Below are 18,375 nucleotides of genomic sequence, written 5' to 3' on the forward strand. Positions count from 1 at the left end.
TCTGGCTGGCACTGCATTCAGAGCCGGAAAAAGTCCCATTGTTCTAACCGGGATGGAAGAGAACCTGGATGCTTCGACATTGTTTATAGTCCAATGTGTAGCACACATAAAAAAAAAGTGCTTTATGAGCCCTAAAACATATCTCGGGTCTCTGCCACGAGCACGAACCTTCGCTCATATTTAGCAGAAGTTTGAGAAAGTTTGTGAGTTTGAAATTCAGGTTGAAGTTGCACAAGCTCTAAGTGTGTTGCAGTTTTGTCGAGTTAGAATGTTAAAGACTTGCGGACCAACGTGGAGCGCCGAGGTTTACCAGTGTGTCTCGTGATCGGCAGGAGATGTACTCTAAATGCTTAATGTTTCTTTGCACTTAAACATTTCCCACAGAGCTGAACCCAGAGACCAGACCCACGCCGAGCTGTTTGTCTTCTCACGCTTTAGGAGTCTGGAGCAGTAAGACATTTAAAACAAGCAAATCTTACAGCAAAAAAACCCGTCCTGTAGGTACCAAAGGAGACAGACTAGGTGCCTGTTTTGATGATTGTACAAAAATAAAGACGTCACTTCTTTTTACAGTTTGTAGCTAAAGAAGACACGATGCATTATTCAGAACTGTACGAAGGGCCCCAACATTTGTTCCTCCAGGCTGCAGCCGTGACAGTTTTGTTGAGAACAGCTCACAGTACCTTCAGACAAACTTTGGGAGACAAAGTCTCTGTTTGTCTCACTATTGTCACTTCTAAGCCAAGATTATTCCAGTGGTTCTTCACATGTATGCATGGCAGAACCCAAAGTGAGCTGAACTCCAGCATCAGTGTGTTATTCACAAAGAGCCGAGTGGGCGGCATTTACTCTATCCCGCTCTCATTCTTTTGGTCTTATTCTTAACATTTCTGGATCAAAGACAGAAACAAGAAAGGCCGAGTGTTCATGCTTTATATTTGTGTGTAACTTACAGATGCTGTTTCTTCCATTCCAAAAGGCTGATGAGAAAAAAGAAGCCCATTCTGATCTTTGCAGGCTCTGGCACTTGTTTGACTTTAACTGGGGTTGTTTTTCTAAACTAGCCGTTCATTAAAAATGGGCGTCAGTCCTTCTGACCACGCCGGCCTAATATCTGCGCTCTCTCTCCGGACGGCCGCTGATTAAACAAGGCCAACGAGTGGATGAAGATGAGCTCGGTGTGAGTGTAGCTCCCAGTCCAGCGCGCTCCTGCCTGGGGAGGGGGGTCTCTCACAATCAAGCCCATCTTTGTTCTGACCTGCCAGTGGCCTGCGCCTTTGCATCCAGTCGCCTCAAAGGGAATGGTCAACCAGGCCTTTCATGTGCCGAGGCACGATGGGCTCTTCTCCTCGCCCCCCTCCGCTCCCCCGAAGGCCCCCGGCTCAGTGGTGGCAGTAGAAACTCGGCTTGCACCCCCTGCTGCTGTGTCATCCCCATGCCCTGGTTTTTTCAAAACGCCCTCCTCTGCTGTGGCTCGCCGGACCACACCGCAGCAAGCCAAACAAACTGATGAGTCAAACCTGAGCGCGCTCAGAACACGCTGTGCAGCCAGGCGACTCGACGCTGCCGCTGATCCGCACATCTCTGATCCTCTGATATGAGGTGTGGAAAGTCATCGGGGTTAGTTCTTGAGGAAATGGTGGGGAAAAAAAAAAAAACGATTAATCACACATCTGCAAGAATTACTTTATTCAGGGAGGAAGGAAAGAAGGCATATTTTCTCACTGATGTGGCATTTTGGAATCACAGAGCGGGCTTTTAACAGCTTTTAAGAGCTAAGGGGTCATGCACACATGAACAGAAACACACACGGCCGTTCAGACCTGCACAAAAAGCAAGCAAAAAGCAACACAAATGGCAGTTTGGGGTTTCTCCGTCTGCAGTAACCAACCCTGGGACGGCCCTCTGCGTGGCAGTGGCAGGTTGCCTACGCAGCTAGACACACTCGACAGGACGGGACCACTTCACAGACATGTTGTCGCGTCACATTTTCAGATGAAGTGCTGGTCAGTGTTTCAGCCAGTTCACGTGGCATTCACTCCACCTCTGAGGCGGGTCAGTTGTACAGTTGTTGTATATTGAATTATCAGGACTCCGGGTTTTACGGGACCCTCGTGTTTTTAAGAGACCTCTTAGTCCTCTTCAGAAAAAGAATGAGAAGAATTCAAAGCATTACATTGTGTACATATGGATTAAAACATTTCAAAGGGTATCATAAGGTGCAAATGTATATTATTTAAAGTGTTTAAAACAATTAGACTGTGGTATTAAAGGGCATGTGTTCATTTACAGTGTCTCCATTTGACTTTTCTTGCATATTTGCGATAATAAAAGGATGTACTGTACGTCTGATGTGTGGCCTCGTTGCTGTTCCGTTGAAAAGGGAAGAACGAGGCTGAGGAGGAGCGAGCTCACTATCGCTCCATAAAAGCTCCACTTATCGCCAGTTTGCTGTATTTAGCGAGATGAATTCTGCGTCCTGTGCTTGAACAGTAGAAACCTGAGAAGTGGAGCCCAGCCGACTGCACTAAAGCACACAGTCTACGGGGGAAGGTGGTCTTCAGGGCTGAATCCAGATCAGCACTCTGCAGCTCCAGAGGGACCGAGGAATAGGCCGAGATCTTCAAAAAAACCAATATGCTCCCAAACACCAATATTTTACACTGAGTTAAACAGTTTGGTCCTTTCAAAAATGCTGCTGCTTAATTAGCAGCAGAAACCTAGGGGGGACTTTTCATAGTTGAGCAGCAGCGCTTGACTCAGTTTGTACTTAGCGCGTGCGATGTTAGAAATGGAAATGAAGCAGGCTGAATTAGGCGTTGACTTTGGTAAAACTGTCTTGCAAAAACATAACAGCTCATTCTTGCCTTTAAAGAGCAGGGAGCGAGCAGAGGGAAGCCATCTCGCCGCTTATGGAGTCATTTTAGAGTAAAAAGTGATCTTTTTAAATTCCCCCAGTCTGAACAAAACAAAGACAAACAGGCAGCGTCTGCTCAGTTTAGTAAACAGCTTATTTATTCCTTTACAAAATAGGTACAAATACATAAGTATTGTTTTTTCACACAAACAGGAAATTCTCAGGATATGTACAAGAGTTTACCAAAAATAACGTGGTTCTAATAAACACATAGTTTTGTAAACAATATTTACAAATCATCCTTACATTGAAATGTTATTTCCTCCATCTGTTTACATCAGTAATATTGTCCTAATATTTTGGCTAAAAAGCTGTAGTAGTAGTAGAAATGTCCTCCTGTGAACCCACCAGAAACCATAAAAATCACTAATAAAACCATTTGAAACCACCACAATAGATACTGTTGTGCTTGTCTTTAAAAGATGGTATTTTGGAGATAAAATTTATGAAAATGTGTTAAGCATAAAAGCCAATCCAAAAAAATAAAATCAAAGATAAAAGGAAATATATTAATTGTTAAAAATAAGTCTCTTTAGACAGAAGTTGGCAACACTGTTTACTACTTAAAAGAGTCATTTCTTTGCTATAATACTGTGACAGCTTTCAGATGTCACGTAAAATAGATATAAAAAAAAGTGCCGTCAAAATGTACAATGCACAACAATTGTCTCAAATGTCACTTATATTTAAATAAATTTCAATATGACAAGAAAAGCTGCATAGAGGCCAAGATATTTAGTTAAATAGAAAAAACATAACAGACAATATTACGTAAAACAATTAAAGATTTGTAAAAATAAAGACCCACAATAAAATAAAATTAAAAAAACAAGGCGACAATGCAATACAACATGTAAAGAGCAGGCGTCTCTGTCCCCTTTCTCTTTCCAATCTGTAACACAAAGACAGAAACAAAGTGGGAACTAATCTGATTTAGGCTGGAATCATCTGCTTCCTTCTACAGTTCAACGTTACTTGACAGCTCTGACGTTCAGTTTGGGATCAGAAGGAATCAAATCATTTAGGACCACAGTACAAACAGGTATGAAGGCCGTGCACTGAAAGTCCTTACCGAAGGAGGTCGGGACTAAAGGGACTAAAGGGACTAACATGTCTGTTCTGATTAATGTGCAGGGAGGACAGTGAGAGGAAAAGATGAAGGAATGTCTGATTTGATCCACAGTTTTCACTCTCACCACTCACCACCTCCTAAACCAGGTAAGTGTTTGTGAGCGTGATCGTACACAAGTTACAAATATCTAGTCATAAAAATAATGTTCACATTATGCGTGGGTAAAAAAAAATACTGACTCACTCAACAAGGGCGACCAATCAGAAATGGTGTCGTAGTGCCGTCGCGGTTTAGTTTAATGACCTTTGCAGGAGGGTCATGGGAACAAATACTCTACAGGTGATCAGAGTTACCTGTCTGATCTCGACTCATTCAACGCACGTGGTTTTACAAAACATCAGGTTTCATAGTATTGACACACGGGTTATTCCTTTTCTTACAAAGCTTACATGTGGTAAAAATATACATGCTGTAAAATAATTCAAAAAGAACTATTTACACATACAGTAAGGAAATTGAACATGATGCTGTTATTTGGAATCTTAATGTTTTAAAATGATGTCTCAGTATAGAAATCAGTAAAGAAGTCTCTCAGTTATTGAGTTCAGCTAAACTACATTCATTGAACTACGTTCAACAAATAGCTCGTGGAGAATATCATAGGCTGTATCGAGGTGTGAACATAAATAATCGCCGTAATAATCCTTTACGTTGAGGTGGTTTAGTGACGCTACTGCTAACGATGTCAAATAAATAGCTACCCTACGGACATAAAACAACTTCTGGGCAGAGACTGCATAAAGAAGTGGACGTAGCTTCTGCGTCTGAGCAGTGAAGCCGATGCTGCAGAGCCTTAAACCTGCTTTGTTTCTAGTGTCCAGCAGGGGGCGACTCCACTGGCTCCAAACAGGAGTCTGATTGGATGGAAGTCAATGAGGAAATGAGCCGACTTCTCTCCTGATTTATCAGCTCAGTGAACAGTTTCTGGTCTCAGTCTCTAGTTTACAGTCTTCTTCAGCACAGCAGGACGTTCATGTAGTCAGTGATGGTCCCATTTAGAGGGAGATAGACCAGGATTAGGGGGGTGGGGCTTTAGGGCGGGGATACCTGCTCACTGACCAATCAGAACAGGGTCATGTCTAAACCTAACCAATCTGAGGGAGGTTTTCACAGAAAGCTGGTGGGGAAACAAACCAAGATGTCTTCAGCCAACATGCTAAACTGGAGGCTTTAAAACAGCGGTCCACAAACCAGACGGTGACGTCTGAGTGGACCCGTCCACTTCTTACAAACAGTCTGTGATTCTGGGTCAAGTTCTGCGACACAAAAACCACTTTGTTCCTTTAACAAAGTCGGTTCCTTAAACACGCAGAACTTGATATGGCCTTTAAACTGAATGATGTGACTACATTTCGTGGATCTAAACAGAGAAGACACTGAACAACAGCTTTATTTTTGTACGTTTTCTCTCTCTCTCTCTCTTTCTGTCTCTGTCTTATTAAAAGCTACATCAAACATCACTACAGTACGTATGGAGACACAGAGCTGTAACATTAGACCTGATCTGAAGGCACGTGGCTGGAAAGGAGGAGGAGGAGGAGGAGGAGGAGGTGGGTGCTGAGAGGAGCAGAGGCTACTTGAGCAGGGCGCGGTAAAGGAGGAGGGAGTGGGCGGTCTCTCTCTCCTGCTCCATGTAGAAAATTAAGTCCCTGAGGTTGACGCGAGTGATGCGTTGCCGTGTGTACTGGCGCGATGAGGTGGACGGGGTGGAGGAGCTGGCCAGGGAGCCCGCCGTGCTGCCTGAAACCTGGAGACAAGACAGGGGTCAAAGGGTGAGATGGAGGACTTCACATCGGCTCCTTAGCATCTTCCCTTTCTAAGGTCCGTAGTCTTCAAGGACTCACACGGTCCTTAAATACACCTTCACAATGACTCCACCTGTTTCCGGTTTGTTTCCACCAAAGAGAAACATTGACAGAACATCCTATTCTGAACAGTCACAGATATTTAACTCTGCAGCTGGGAGTGATTCTCATTTTATCAACAACACTAATCACAAAAATGCTGACACCAGTGAAACGTGCTGGGATGTAGCAACACTTGGCCCCGGATGGGGATGGGAGGTGTTTCAGAGCAACATCAGATGGACTTTTACTTTTCCAGGACGACTCCTAAGGACCCCAGTGATCCCCTGATGTTTTCTCTGGCTCTGCCATGAGCTGGACTTTTGTGTTCTGGACATTTATTGGACGGTCATGCAGACATTCCCGTCCTCCACAGGATGAAGTCTGGTGACCACTAAAGGCTGCAGCGAGCAAGAAAGTTTAATTTTCATTTTGGTTGACATAATTAGCATTGACCATGTCAGGACCAATATTTATATTTAACTCTGGGGTTCCTTTGACCTTCACCTCTTTGTATCTAGATCTAGTTGGTCCAGTTTGAATCAAACAACCAATGAAGGTTGAGTCGCTGTGATTTGTTAGTAGTTAGTTAGCAAACCCTGATTGGTTATTTGATCCAGACCAGGTTCAGGAATTTAAAAATTAATTATCATGTTACTGACACGTACTGGTCAATGTTAGTTATTATGAAATACTGTTGCTTACTGCACCTTTAACTTTGCACCACACGCCACCTTCAGGCCAAATATTCAATATTCAATTTGTCCATGATTTATACCCAAAACACTCCCATGAGCCTCAGCTGTAGCATCAGCACGTTAGCATCCTGATGTTAGCATCTAGTTCAAAGCACCACAGAGCCTTTCAGCCTTGTTTCTGTGCAGAATTCCTCCAGACATGGAGATGAAATGAACCCAACGGGAGACAGCAGGGAATGTTCCGGATCTGAGCTTCACACCTTCCAAAGGTGCGTGCTATTAATCCACAGCAGCCGTCATCACTGTTACAGTGACCTTCAGCAGAACACTGATCCCACTGCTTCTCTCAGAGGTGCCTTCACGTATCAGCCTGTCTGTCTGTAGGGGGGCTGGAAATAAAACTAGCGTGCTCTTTATCGGACACAACTAATGGCTGCTCTGTTGTTTGGATTTCATTAACCTGATTTTCTCCTTTATGGATGTGTGCTTTACACATTTCCCTCTTTCAGGGACTCTCGGTGAAGAAAAGGATCTGTGTACCTGTGGCGCGGCCGAAAGGATAGTTTCCATGGTGAAACATTGAAACAGTTAGTAGTACCGTGTTTCCAAGTCCCATTAATGAAGTAATCGCCGTTGAATGGCAAACACATTGACAGTATCAGTAGTAAGGAATGCCGTGGCCTCTGAGCGAGTGCACACCTCCAGTTAAGAAACATAACGTCTCTTGCAGCACAAATGAGATCAAAACGATGCACTAATAATGTCCAGATCTTCAGGTGCAGCAGAGTGTTTGGAGATGGTTTTTTCTTTAACTAGCTGAACATGAGGCTGAGAAATACATGGGCGTCGTGCTGCGACGGCAAAGGAAACCGTCATTTATCTTAAAATGTGTTCTATGGCTCTTTACATGGCCCTGAATATGAGCAGACTTTCCCTCTAAATGAACAACGCTGCTGACACAGATCTGAGCTGATGTCCCACTCATGCTGTTTGTATTTGATCCAGGAAAAATGAGAAGGGTAGAAAAAGGGAGTGTATACAGAGGCTGATACAAATCAAGAGACGCATTTACATTTGGAAAATGAGAAACGGTGGGAAACAAAGCCAGCAAGTGCCCACTTGAACCCAGGCAGAGAGAAATAAGACAGACGTTTCAGTCAGGAACACCCTCTCACGATTACATTGATTGCACCACTCTGTAAACACACAGCACAGACAGGCCTTAATTGCAAACATATGATGGGTATGAATTTACAAGAACCAAACCGAGTCCCTCCAGCCCCCGCCCCCTCGTACGCTCGTCTTTGTGTGCACTGTATGACGGGGCCCCGTCTCAAATTTCCCTCGGTACACTCTCTGACCCCTGGAGGACGCCGGATGGTGAGTGAGGGTAACCAGGCCGCCGACCCCGCCGCCGTACCTCCACCACTCTGCCGTCTCAGCACGAGTGCCGGGCCAGTTTTAAAGAGGAACAACGCACTAAATCATTATGTTATCCACACAGGCTGTGGTTGGCAGGTGACGTTAACACAGGTGAATTCATTTTGTCTGTTAAATTAGTTTGCATGTATCTGCTTACTATTTAATAATAATAAAAACATGCTAAAATATGCTAGCACAACCCTGCCAGAGCTGATTTAAAAGAGGCTTAATCATGCTGTGTAGAGAAGCAGGAGATGGGCAGACGTGGGATTAATACAGAAAATAAAGGATGTGTCCTCGGCTCACTAAGAGCTACCAGAGCTGCACAGCCAGGTGAACATTATACACATGAATGTTTGCTCCTGTCGCCTTAATCACAACAGGACTCTCTTGAAACCCAACCCAACTAAAACATACATAAATGGCAGTAACAGTAAGAGGTTACCATGAACATGTGGAGGTTGGTCTGGATCCTCAGCCTGGATTATCATCCCAGTGTGGTCAGTAACGACATGCTGGGAGAAGTTGGTGCAGCCAGCTCCCTGGGGCGCACCAGACCCCGACTTTAGGGAGCGACCCCGGCCTAATCAGGTCAATCATGGCTGACCACATGTGAAAGATGGGCCTGCCTACTGCCATGCCAATTACTGCCACTCACAAGCAAGCCTGGCGACGGGGCCACAGACTGCACCAATCAAAGGCATCCATCCACCTGGACGGATGGGCAGCAGTAGCCACAGGCGGGCGGCGCCGGGGTGGTGCCGTAGCGGTCGATAGCGGGGGGGGGGAGGGAGACTGCGAATATAACCAGATATCGCTGCCCAGGTAGTGTGCCACAGCTCCCAGAATGCCCTCCCTGGCCGTCAGAGACAGGAGCAGCCTATAGTGATCCAAACACAGGCGGAAAGGTCGTCCAGGAACTGACTCAACACAGCCCCTCCTCCCCCCTCTGTCTTCATACGCCCTTCATGCCAGCAACGCAAACACTGGTATGTTGTCGTTGGTATCTATGGAGACACATCCCTCTCGCCAGTACACGCAGGGAGACATGTTGTGGAGGAGGGAGTGCGGATGGGAGGGGTAAACACCAACACTAAACAAAGCAGATGGCTGAGTGTCAGTTAAAAAGGAAAGCGAGACATCAACAACCACGCTTTCCCTGTCGCCGGTAATTACACAGTAATTGTGTCTGAAATTCAATGAAAAACAAAATGGCAGGCTTTGTAAGGTCACAGTGGATGGAAAGAAAAAGTGAGACGAAAGAGAGAAAAAGCAGGCGAGCAGAGGCACAGAGACAGAGGGGGAGAGCAAAACTGAAAGTCTCAAAATCGGCTTGGCTAAGAAAGATCCATGAGGCAAAAAACAGCATCTGTCATTTTATCTGTGATGGGCGCTCGGAGGCATTATGTCATATGACATATCCATCGTACAGAGCGCGCAGGGATACTTCGATACATCTCTTCAGACATTTGACTTGTTTGGAGCGGGGGACAGAGAGAAAAACAGAAAGAGAGAGAGAGAGAGAGAGAGAGAGAGAGAGAGCACAGTGGATAGAACCGGAGGAGAGGAGAGGAGAGGAGAGGAGGAGGAGAAGCTTGTCTGTAATAAGGCCTCTTTGCTGGCTCTGGTCTTCAGCCACATTGTGTTGACATACATGACAACGTGCCAATGGGCCAGACACATTATTTCACACTATTTCACCCCTCCAACACACACACACACACACACACACACACACACACACACACACACACAGGTTCATACACACCAGAGCCTGAGTTTGCTTGTGTAGCTGGCAATTAGTGTAATAGTGTGCAGTGTGTGGACAGTGTGTGCTAACTAGAATATGAGACAAACAGAAGTACAGGACACATTTTGCCCATTCTGACATTCTTGGGATCCAGCAAATAAACAATAATTTCAATAACTTCTCATGTGCATTAACTTCACATGAGCTTTAGAAATGCTCCAACCATGTGTCAACAGCATTGTAGTCATGATAAAAGCAACTTTAATAAGGTTATGTGAACTTAAAGAGAGTTTATCCTCAGCTGGCATTAATCTCTATTTCTCTTACTGTCACACACCTGATGAGACGTCCAGAATCACCACATGTTGTTACATGTCTGTCACTGCACTCCTGCTAACAAGCACATTCACAGCGATAAAAAAGAAACGCCTGTAAAAGTGTGAAGACATGCTCCTGAACGCCACACGCATTCAGAACCACTCCAATAATCACAATTTGAACCTGTGCGTGCTGTTACGTGTTATTGGAATGACCGGGCCGCCGCGTTAGGACACCTCACACATTATTTAATGAGACTCAGCAGGACGGAGAAAATCTGACTGATTTATTTCTTTAATACAAGGACAAAGTCAGTAGGTCACACGTTCACGTGCTCGGCCCTCCAATGACTAGCAACATTCACTTCAAGCTTGAGAGGACTAAAATTAACTCCCATTTTGCTAAATTTACTTTTGATTAATAATGTATGCCCCCCCCCCTTTCCTAGCTCGCTCTCTGCTTTTGACTCCCAGCCTCCGTTTGTGCCGCGGCAGCAGCAGCAGTGATTGTCGGCGTCTTGAGGAATTTACATTCAGTCCTTTATTGTCTGAGAGGGGTCGGGGGGGGGGCGGAGGTGGGGTTCTTGCTGATCTGTGACTGTGAACCCTGAGTGGCACCTTGTGCCTTGATGCCGGAGCCAATATTGGATTTGGCCCAGGTCACACCTTAGGGCGGTGGGTTAATGGCCCACTTTGCCAGGCACACAGAGCTGCTCGGCCCAGCACCAGATAACCTGCTGTCTCAGCACTCCTCACAGCAGACAGCGGCTGCGTGGTAACACACACACACACACACACATACACACACACACACGTGTAGTGTACGTACCGTGTCGGCTAACATACGATGTTAACCAAAACTGGTGGAAAGACATTGCTCAGCATTCGTGCTGAGGGATAGAGACTAGCCCCGTGTTGGTAGAGAAACAGATAAGCTGTTCATGATGCAACATTACTCTTTTGTTGTTATTACTTTGATGCTGAAAAATCCGTTTAAACTCTGATGTCTGTGCTTCAGGCGAGGAGGACATATATAGCACAACAGAGACAGACTGTTGACAAGCTAAACAAAGAAGTGAAGCAAAAGCTGAACCAGGTGGTGTTTTTTTTAAAAGTTGGGGCCAGGCTGGAAATGAAACGCAGCCACTAGTCAAATATCGCTGAGTTTTGTGCCTCTGTGGCAGGTAGCCGGTAACCCATGATTTGGTGGTCCAGGTGTATTTGCTAAGTGCAAATGGCAGGTAGAACCTTTAAAGTGGCTTGCAGGTACCTCCCCTCTTCACAAGGACCTGACTGACTGACAAAGCGTCTTACATGCCGGCTGACTGACAGACTAAGTGAAGAACTGTTTGGCAGACCGGCTGAGGGCCTGACTGACTCACTGACTGACTAATTTGCTGACTGAAGGACTGACTGACTGACTGACTGGTTGACTGACGATGTGCCAGAAAGCAAAGCTTTCCCACATGTTCTCCTCCACGCCGCATTTCAGTCGGGGAACGCTGCCTCGTCCCTTCACAGTGTTTACAGCGTGGAGCCCAGCCGTGGGAGTGCAGCCCCGCTTCATCTCCACACTCGGCCTGAAACGCCTCTCCTACGGCCGCCATTAATCAGCAACAGAGACTTTCTCTCTCCCTCTCTCGCCTCTCCTTTTCCTCGCTCCTCTACGCCCACAGACATGCTGGATGAGGCCATTTTGAAAGAGTTAACAGATGTCGGCTGATTCGCCCCGGGCTTTCTGACATTGCCCTGGTGATGTATTTGATGTGGAGTTTATTCAGCTCTAATAAACGTATAAAGAATTAGAATAATAATTCACAGATGTACATACCCAGATTATATGCTGGAGCCTCTCTTTGAAGCAGACAAGGCAGCCAAGATTAACAGAACCAGGGGAAAGGATGAAAAAGGTTTTGGTTCAGCCCGTTGATAATCACAGAGGTCAGGGTGGACTAATACCGCGGCTTTATGTTCGTGCACCGACACAGACGGCCTTTGTTCCTATCACAGGTCCCTTTTCTGTGAAAAAAGCCTGAACGGGGAGGCTGCCACTTTCACTGTGCTTTTTAAAAAAGGGAGCCGAGTGAAACGCATTTGCTCCATCCGGTTTTTCCTGTATCATACATGCATGCTTTAGTCAATTTGTCATTTTGTGTAGAGCAGAAAGAGAAACGGGGGAAAATACAAAGGGGATAAGAGTGAGGTCTAGCATTCTGATCATGACACACACACAAAAAAAAAAAAAAAAATGAGGGAATTACTTTCAAAACAAACAACTTCCATTTGCTTCACAGCTAAAGAACAACAAATCTCAAAAATGGCCAGTTGCAGAGCATCTTAATACCCACATAAACCATAAAAACAGCTACACAGCTCCATGGCAATGCATAGCAACCGTGCAGAATTTCAGTCAAGGAGAAAGAAGGCAAAAAAACACCTTATTACTTCTAACTCCTGCAAGCCATTTTGGTCTCCAAAGGTTTTAGAGCGCCGCAGGCCATGTGTCTGCAGTGTTTCGGGAAATGACTTGCCTTCGCACGAACACTGCTATGTTCTGCAGCACTGCTGCCCCCAGCATCCCCGCTCAATTTCTGTTTAACCCCTTCCTGCCTTCCCTCACACTGACTCACTGCAACAGAGAGCTCACACCCAGCACAATACTGTCACATTGTTCTGCCTCCCACAAACCAAGGCAAATCAGACCAGCTTTTTCACGAGCTAACACATTAACTCCACGTCTAATTTGGCTACTTAAGCATGTGATGGCTCTTAACAAACACGGTGCAGGAAGGGCACATGGGGCAGAGAAAGATGGAGCGAAAAAAGCCCCTTCACCATTCCACTTGATCTACTACAATGTGCGACACACAGTTTGCACACTTGAGTGTGTATCAACGGTGGATTAAATCTGCAAACTCGTTGACACAACACATAATTAAAACATCTTGCTCGAGGTCAGGAATTTTCTAATTAGTAGTGTACTGACAAAGCTGCAATTCCATCGCCCTGAGTTTCAAAGTCCACAGGTTACTGCTAAGATGAAAGCCGACCCTGGAGCACTCTTCTGCAGGGCTGCTCATACAATTCCTCAGAAGACAGTCACAGGGTCACCGAGCTAAACAGTGTGCTGCACCCGGAACCTCGCTTCCAAACAAAGAACTTCAAACTTTCCTGCCTGGAAACACAATCTGTTTTCTCCCCCCTCTCTCTTTCTTTTCAACCTGAGAGAAACAAAAGATTGTGTGAAGGCAACCAGATGAAGAAACCATAACATTGTTTTTAATCAGTTTAATTAAAATGCTCTGAGCCTGGCCAGCCGAACAACTTGTTAGATACTACAAAGGCTTTATTAGCTGGGTGTGTGTGTAGCTTAAGTTGGCAGCACCATATAGGACAGTGGGGAAATAACATTTGCTTCGTATATTTAGCATTACTATCTATTATCTATTAAATGAACATGAAGTCCCCTGTTCTGCACTCTGAATATCACTAACTCAGCTCAGCGGCTAAAATAACAACAATCCAGATGATGACTTTGTTGTTGCGATTTATAAATTTGTCTGAAGATCACGATCCAATCAATCAATAAACCCCCCCCCAAACGATGCATTCAGTGTCTTTCCTCTCCGTTGTTTTCTGCGGGCAGAGAGCAGCAGTAGCCGAGAGAGCGCTAACAGCCTGTCGGATAACCTGGACAATTAGCGCAGGCCAAGTATCTTTGGCTACATAAAGTATCAGAAGTAGAACTTTTTCAGCATTAAATATTCAAGGAGTTTCATATATAAAATGAACCCAATTAGAGTTAAAATAGGAGACGTGTAATGAGTCTCAAGTCAGAATGCTTGTCTTCAGAACTATTCACTAATGAGCCCTTGTTGGTTTTGCACACTTTACTTTCAATGGTGTGGCACTGTCATTTCTGCCGGTTTTAAATTTTTAATTCAAGTTGAATGAGAGGGTGGTGACTGAGTTAATAATCACGGCACCGGGGTGTTTTGCAGCCGATGGATGGCTGGGAGAAGTTGCCAAATGAGGCTTGTGGTCCGCCCTTTGATGTCTTTGCGAAACGTTCCAAATAGGAACAACCAGTTAACAAAAGCCTATCAGTTCAGAGTGGTATCGAACATAAATGACCACACTAAGGGGAACGCATCCTGCAAATGGCCTAATTAGGGAAAAGAGTGCGCTAGCAAAATAGCATGGCACTGAATAACACACAACCCGAGCACTAACACCGACACTGACTCCGGAATGAGATAAGAGACCGAGAGGCAGCGCGACGGCTCCGGCGCTCTGCAGACATGTGCTGTATACTGAACTGTCAGTCTTCACATAAATCCTCACATGAGCAGCGAGACGTCTCACTCACAAGGAGAGGAGCGCACCAAGGGGCCACAGTGGGTATGCAGATGGAGGAGATTAGAAAGCACATTTACGGCGGAGGTTCACACTATCAAATGGTCCTTGATCTCAAATTGACATAAATGGGGCCATTTTTGACATCATTTAGCCATCACAGGCTCAGCTCCAGCGCCGCTGTCACTGGTCCCCATACACCTGATGTGACGCCTGCTAAGTATAAGAGGCAGGAAACGGCTGTCTGAAGAGCAGGTCTGATTAAAATCCAGGCTCTTCTGGGGAAAGAGCAGAGTTTCATGTTTTATATAGATGGCCCAGAAAGACGAACCGAAACTTTACTGGAGGTTTCTTTTTCTTTTTTTTTTTAAGTGGAGTGCCTCTGTGAACATTTGTGACCCCCAGTGACATTGTTTTTCATCCAACCAGCTGCCAGTGTGAGATGCTCACACAGTTTTTGTAAGGAAATACATGTTTCCTTTGCCATTCTGAGCATTTGGATGTGTCAATTCAACTCCAACATAAATATATTACTTAAAACCACTGCTGCTGCTGCTAGTCCTGCTCAGGAACATGAGATAGAAAGAGAAGGTACATTTGTCAATAATAATAACACACTGTCAGCTAGTAGTCGAGGTGGGTTGGGCGGTGGGGGGGAGGGGGGGGGCGGCACACAACATTTGGACTCCGTTAAGGAGATCCTCATTACAGTTTTTCTGGCACTTTCCTGGAGGCCTTGTTCCTCCCATCAGGTTCCTCTTCCACAGGCCCAGAAGGCTTCCTTCCTACCTGCACAGCATTTTGGCAACCTGCTTTATTATACCACATACAACAGCATCATTTTCCAGGCAGCTGTGTGTGTGTGTGTGTGTGTGTGTATAGCGCTTATCTACATATTGACTCGGTTTAAATCCACACCCTTGTCTGCCATAATAATTACACATCTTGTAAAAGGAAGTGCTCAATTCTTCCTGCACCTGAGGCGGGCAGCTGCAGGAGTTGCCCACCGGCGCCCAGCAAACACACCTCCGGCTCTGCCTGGTATCCAAACAGCTTCAGCGCACACCCACAGCCATTGCCTTCCATCGTGCAATGGCACCTTTCTACGAGACTCCGACTGAAGAGAAAGCGCCAACGCTAGCACGATTAAACGTGTTTCTATGTGTTGCAGGAGCAAAGCAGTCGGGATAGGCTGGACAGGTAATAAAGACAGCAGGGGCCTGTTTTATAGTTGTCAACAAGTCAGACCACACACACACATAGACTGCACACACCTCAACACACACACACAAACAAAGCAGTGGTGTATAGTAACACAGGCTCTGCGGCTCTCTGGACCTTGTTGTACATGTGTATATATATATATATATATATATATAAAAAGGCCAAAGGCCATCCACTGCTGAGAGCTGCCATCACATGTGATCTGAACAGTGATGCAGCCGATGGAGGCCACATTCAGCTATTCACAACTCTCCCAAAGTTCTATCAGTGGAGGGCGTTCATTAGTCCGACAAATACATAATTTATGCAATCTAAAAAATACATGTGATCATGAATCAAAACGGGAATGAGAGACACAGAAACATTGAGGTTCTCTGGTGATGCCAATTCTTTGTTTCAGGAAGAGCGAACGGGGGTCAAGTGCTGGGCATCTGGCCTGCCAAACACGGCCCACCGCAGCATCGTTGGTGTGCTGCTCAGACCTGGTGACACCCCACTCCAGACTAACACCAATCTGTGTTTGTTACACTTGTTTTTCCTCTCAAACTACACTGCTGGGTTTCAGAGACAATTGTTTCCTCTATTATCTATGTGACGGTTTAACAACAGGCACGTCAAACCAAACCTACTGTTTCAATATGCAGTAGGACATCACATATACATATATATACATATATATGGATTTTAGCAGACATGTACATGTCCATCCCTGGAGACATTAGGTGTTAAACTGCAGGCTAACTGACACGAACAACACACCACTGGGAGCACACAACATTTTCAGCAGCACAAGCAAGCGTCTAAAACAGCACCGCAGCCAATAGCCTTTATCCTCTCTCCATTCAGGACTGATAACATTCATGTGCGTGGTGATGTCTGAATTCTGCTGAGATTATTTGTCAAAACCGCCTGAATTTCACAGTTAATTGGCCTCCCTAATTAGCACAGGATGTCTAATTCCCATTGCAGTCAGTGTGCTAAATGGTAAAGCTTTAGCAAGCGGATGCCATTTCTTTTCGTTTGAGCAGAGACTCCCCGTGCACGCCGAGCTGCACTGTACATTACACACTCAATGATCGATTCTAAATCTTAATTAGGGAAACGACAAACAAGCAAGGGGACTTAATGAACTGTGTACCTTGTCAAACAGCTGGCTGATTATATTTATTGAGATATATGTTAAATTTAATGATTGGGCAATTAACTGTAGACCCCCCCCGTAATCTCTGAGGGACACAAAGGGGCCATGGAGGCCACGGACCTAATGGAAAGCAGCTGACAAATATCAGTCATCCCCAGAGAGCCGGAGCAGGCATCAGTGGGCATCAGTGCGCCCAGAAATAGAGATATCATACAGATTTCACTCCCTTGTGCGCTTCAGTCCCAGTCGTTCATGGTCCTGGCTCACACTGCTCTGATCCTGTAATAAGACATGTTTCAGGCACTCTCTGCTTTGCTGGGACCTCATCCCGTTTAATGATCTGAGATGTTCCGCAAAAACAATACAGAAACATAACAAAAGATATCTAAAAGTGGGCACAGTCTTTATTATCAGTGCCTTTTTTTTTCATGGCCATCCATTTCTAACTTTTTTTTCTAAATTGGTCAAATGGAAAGCAGTGAAAAGCGAGGAAAAAAAAATTAAGCCGAGCCGAAAAGTGCGACTTGGATTTAATATTTTATAATTGCCAAGGGACATTCTAAGATCAATGAATTTTTGCCCGGGACGCACATCAGAAAGAGATGTACTTCAGTCTTTTTAGGGAACATTGGTCTATTTAATTCCAGTGTCTGATGCATGTGAAATATGCCTTCCATGGCCTCCTTCTTCTTCCCCAGGCACTGCTGCAGGCAGACATTACCACTTTTAATGGGCCGCCATGAGAAGAGGCAAGTCAGCCAATAACCCATCCTCGCTAATGGATCGCCTTGTTTGTTCTCTTTCGCCATTTTCTGAGGCTAATTTTAGATGTTCTGTTTTTCCGTTTAAACACAAAATAGAGGACAATGTATCAAAACAATATTTTTTGCAAAAAACAATGAAATAAATAGTCCTCAGACCGAAGGACAGATAAGAATTTTATTATTGCAGCAATTCATTTATATGGACTATCTCAGCCGTGTGAAGTAGCTGGTGGTTGGTGCAGGTTACGAAGGGTTGCTCAAGTGTAACTGGAAGCAAAACCAGGGGGGAGGGGGGGGCTAAGATAAAAAAAAAAAAGCACTTCTGGGCCCTGCAGTAAAAAGCTTAGAGTGGAATAATGGGGGTAGTTAATAGCAGTAGTTTTTAGGAGTGGGAATGATCAACTCACTGATTATCAACAGCTGCTGAACTGGTCATAATCTGAATTTTACCTTAAAAGGTAATATAGAGGTTTTTAAACCTGGGTCCTATCTGTACATATCATGATGTCTGAATGACTGGTAGGTAGTGAAAGTGTTGGAACTGGTCCAGTAGATCACCTCAGCCAGCAGCCACCAAACGGGAACGTGATCCTTTGGGACAACTGTACCTGATCACAGTAGGTCCACTAAAAGAGCTTGTTTGATCCACTGACAGGCTCAGAGTGTTATTCTAAGTGTGTGACAGCATCATGGAAAGGATCCCTACAGAGAGAGACCTGGAAGATCCTTTTGGTTTAACCACAAACAGCACACACACCAGACTACATTCACTAAAACAGGGATTTTAGAGAACAGGACACAGGAGCTGCT

General features: G+C 45.1%; 1 protein-coding gene across 1 annotated transcript in view; it reads right to left on the minus strand.

Annotated features, from left to right (window-relative positions):
• Positions 1-3,042: 3,042 nt before the first annotated feature.
• LOC139220330 (transcription initiation factor TFIID subunit 4-like) overlaps positions 3,043-18,375 on the minus strand; it is an 81,959-nt gene continuing 66,626 nt past the window's right edge. Inside the window, exon 14 of the mRNA XM_070852443.1 lies at positions 3,043-5,796. Coding sequence (XP_070708544.1) covers positions 5,623-5,796 — 174 coding nt within the window. The 3' untranslated portion in view covers positions 3,043-5,622. The remainder of the gene's footprint in view (positions 5,797-18,375) is intronic.

The sequence above is a fragment of the Pempheris klunzingeri genome, chromosome 1 (genome assembly GCF_042242105.1).
Source record: "Pempheris klunzingeri isolate RE-2024b chromosome 1, fPemKlu1.hap1, whole genome shotgun sequence".
Lineage (NCBI taxonomy): Eukaryota > Metazoa > Chordata > Actinopteri > Acropomatiformes > Pempheridae > Pempheris > Pempheris klunzingeri.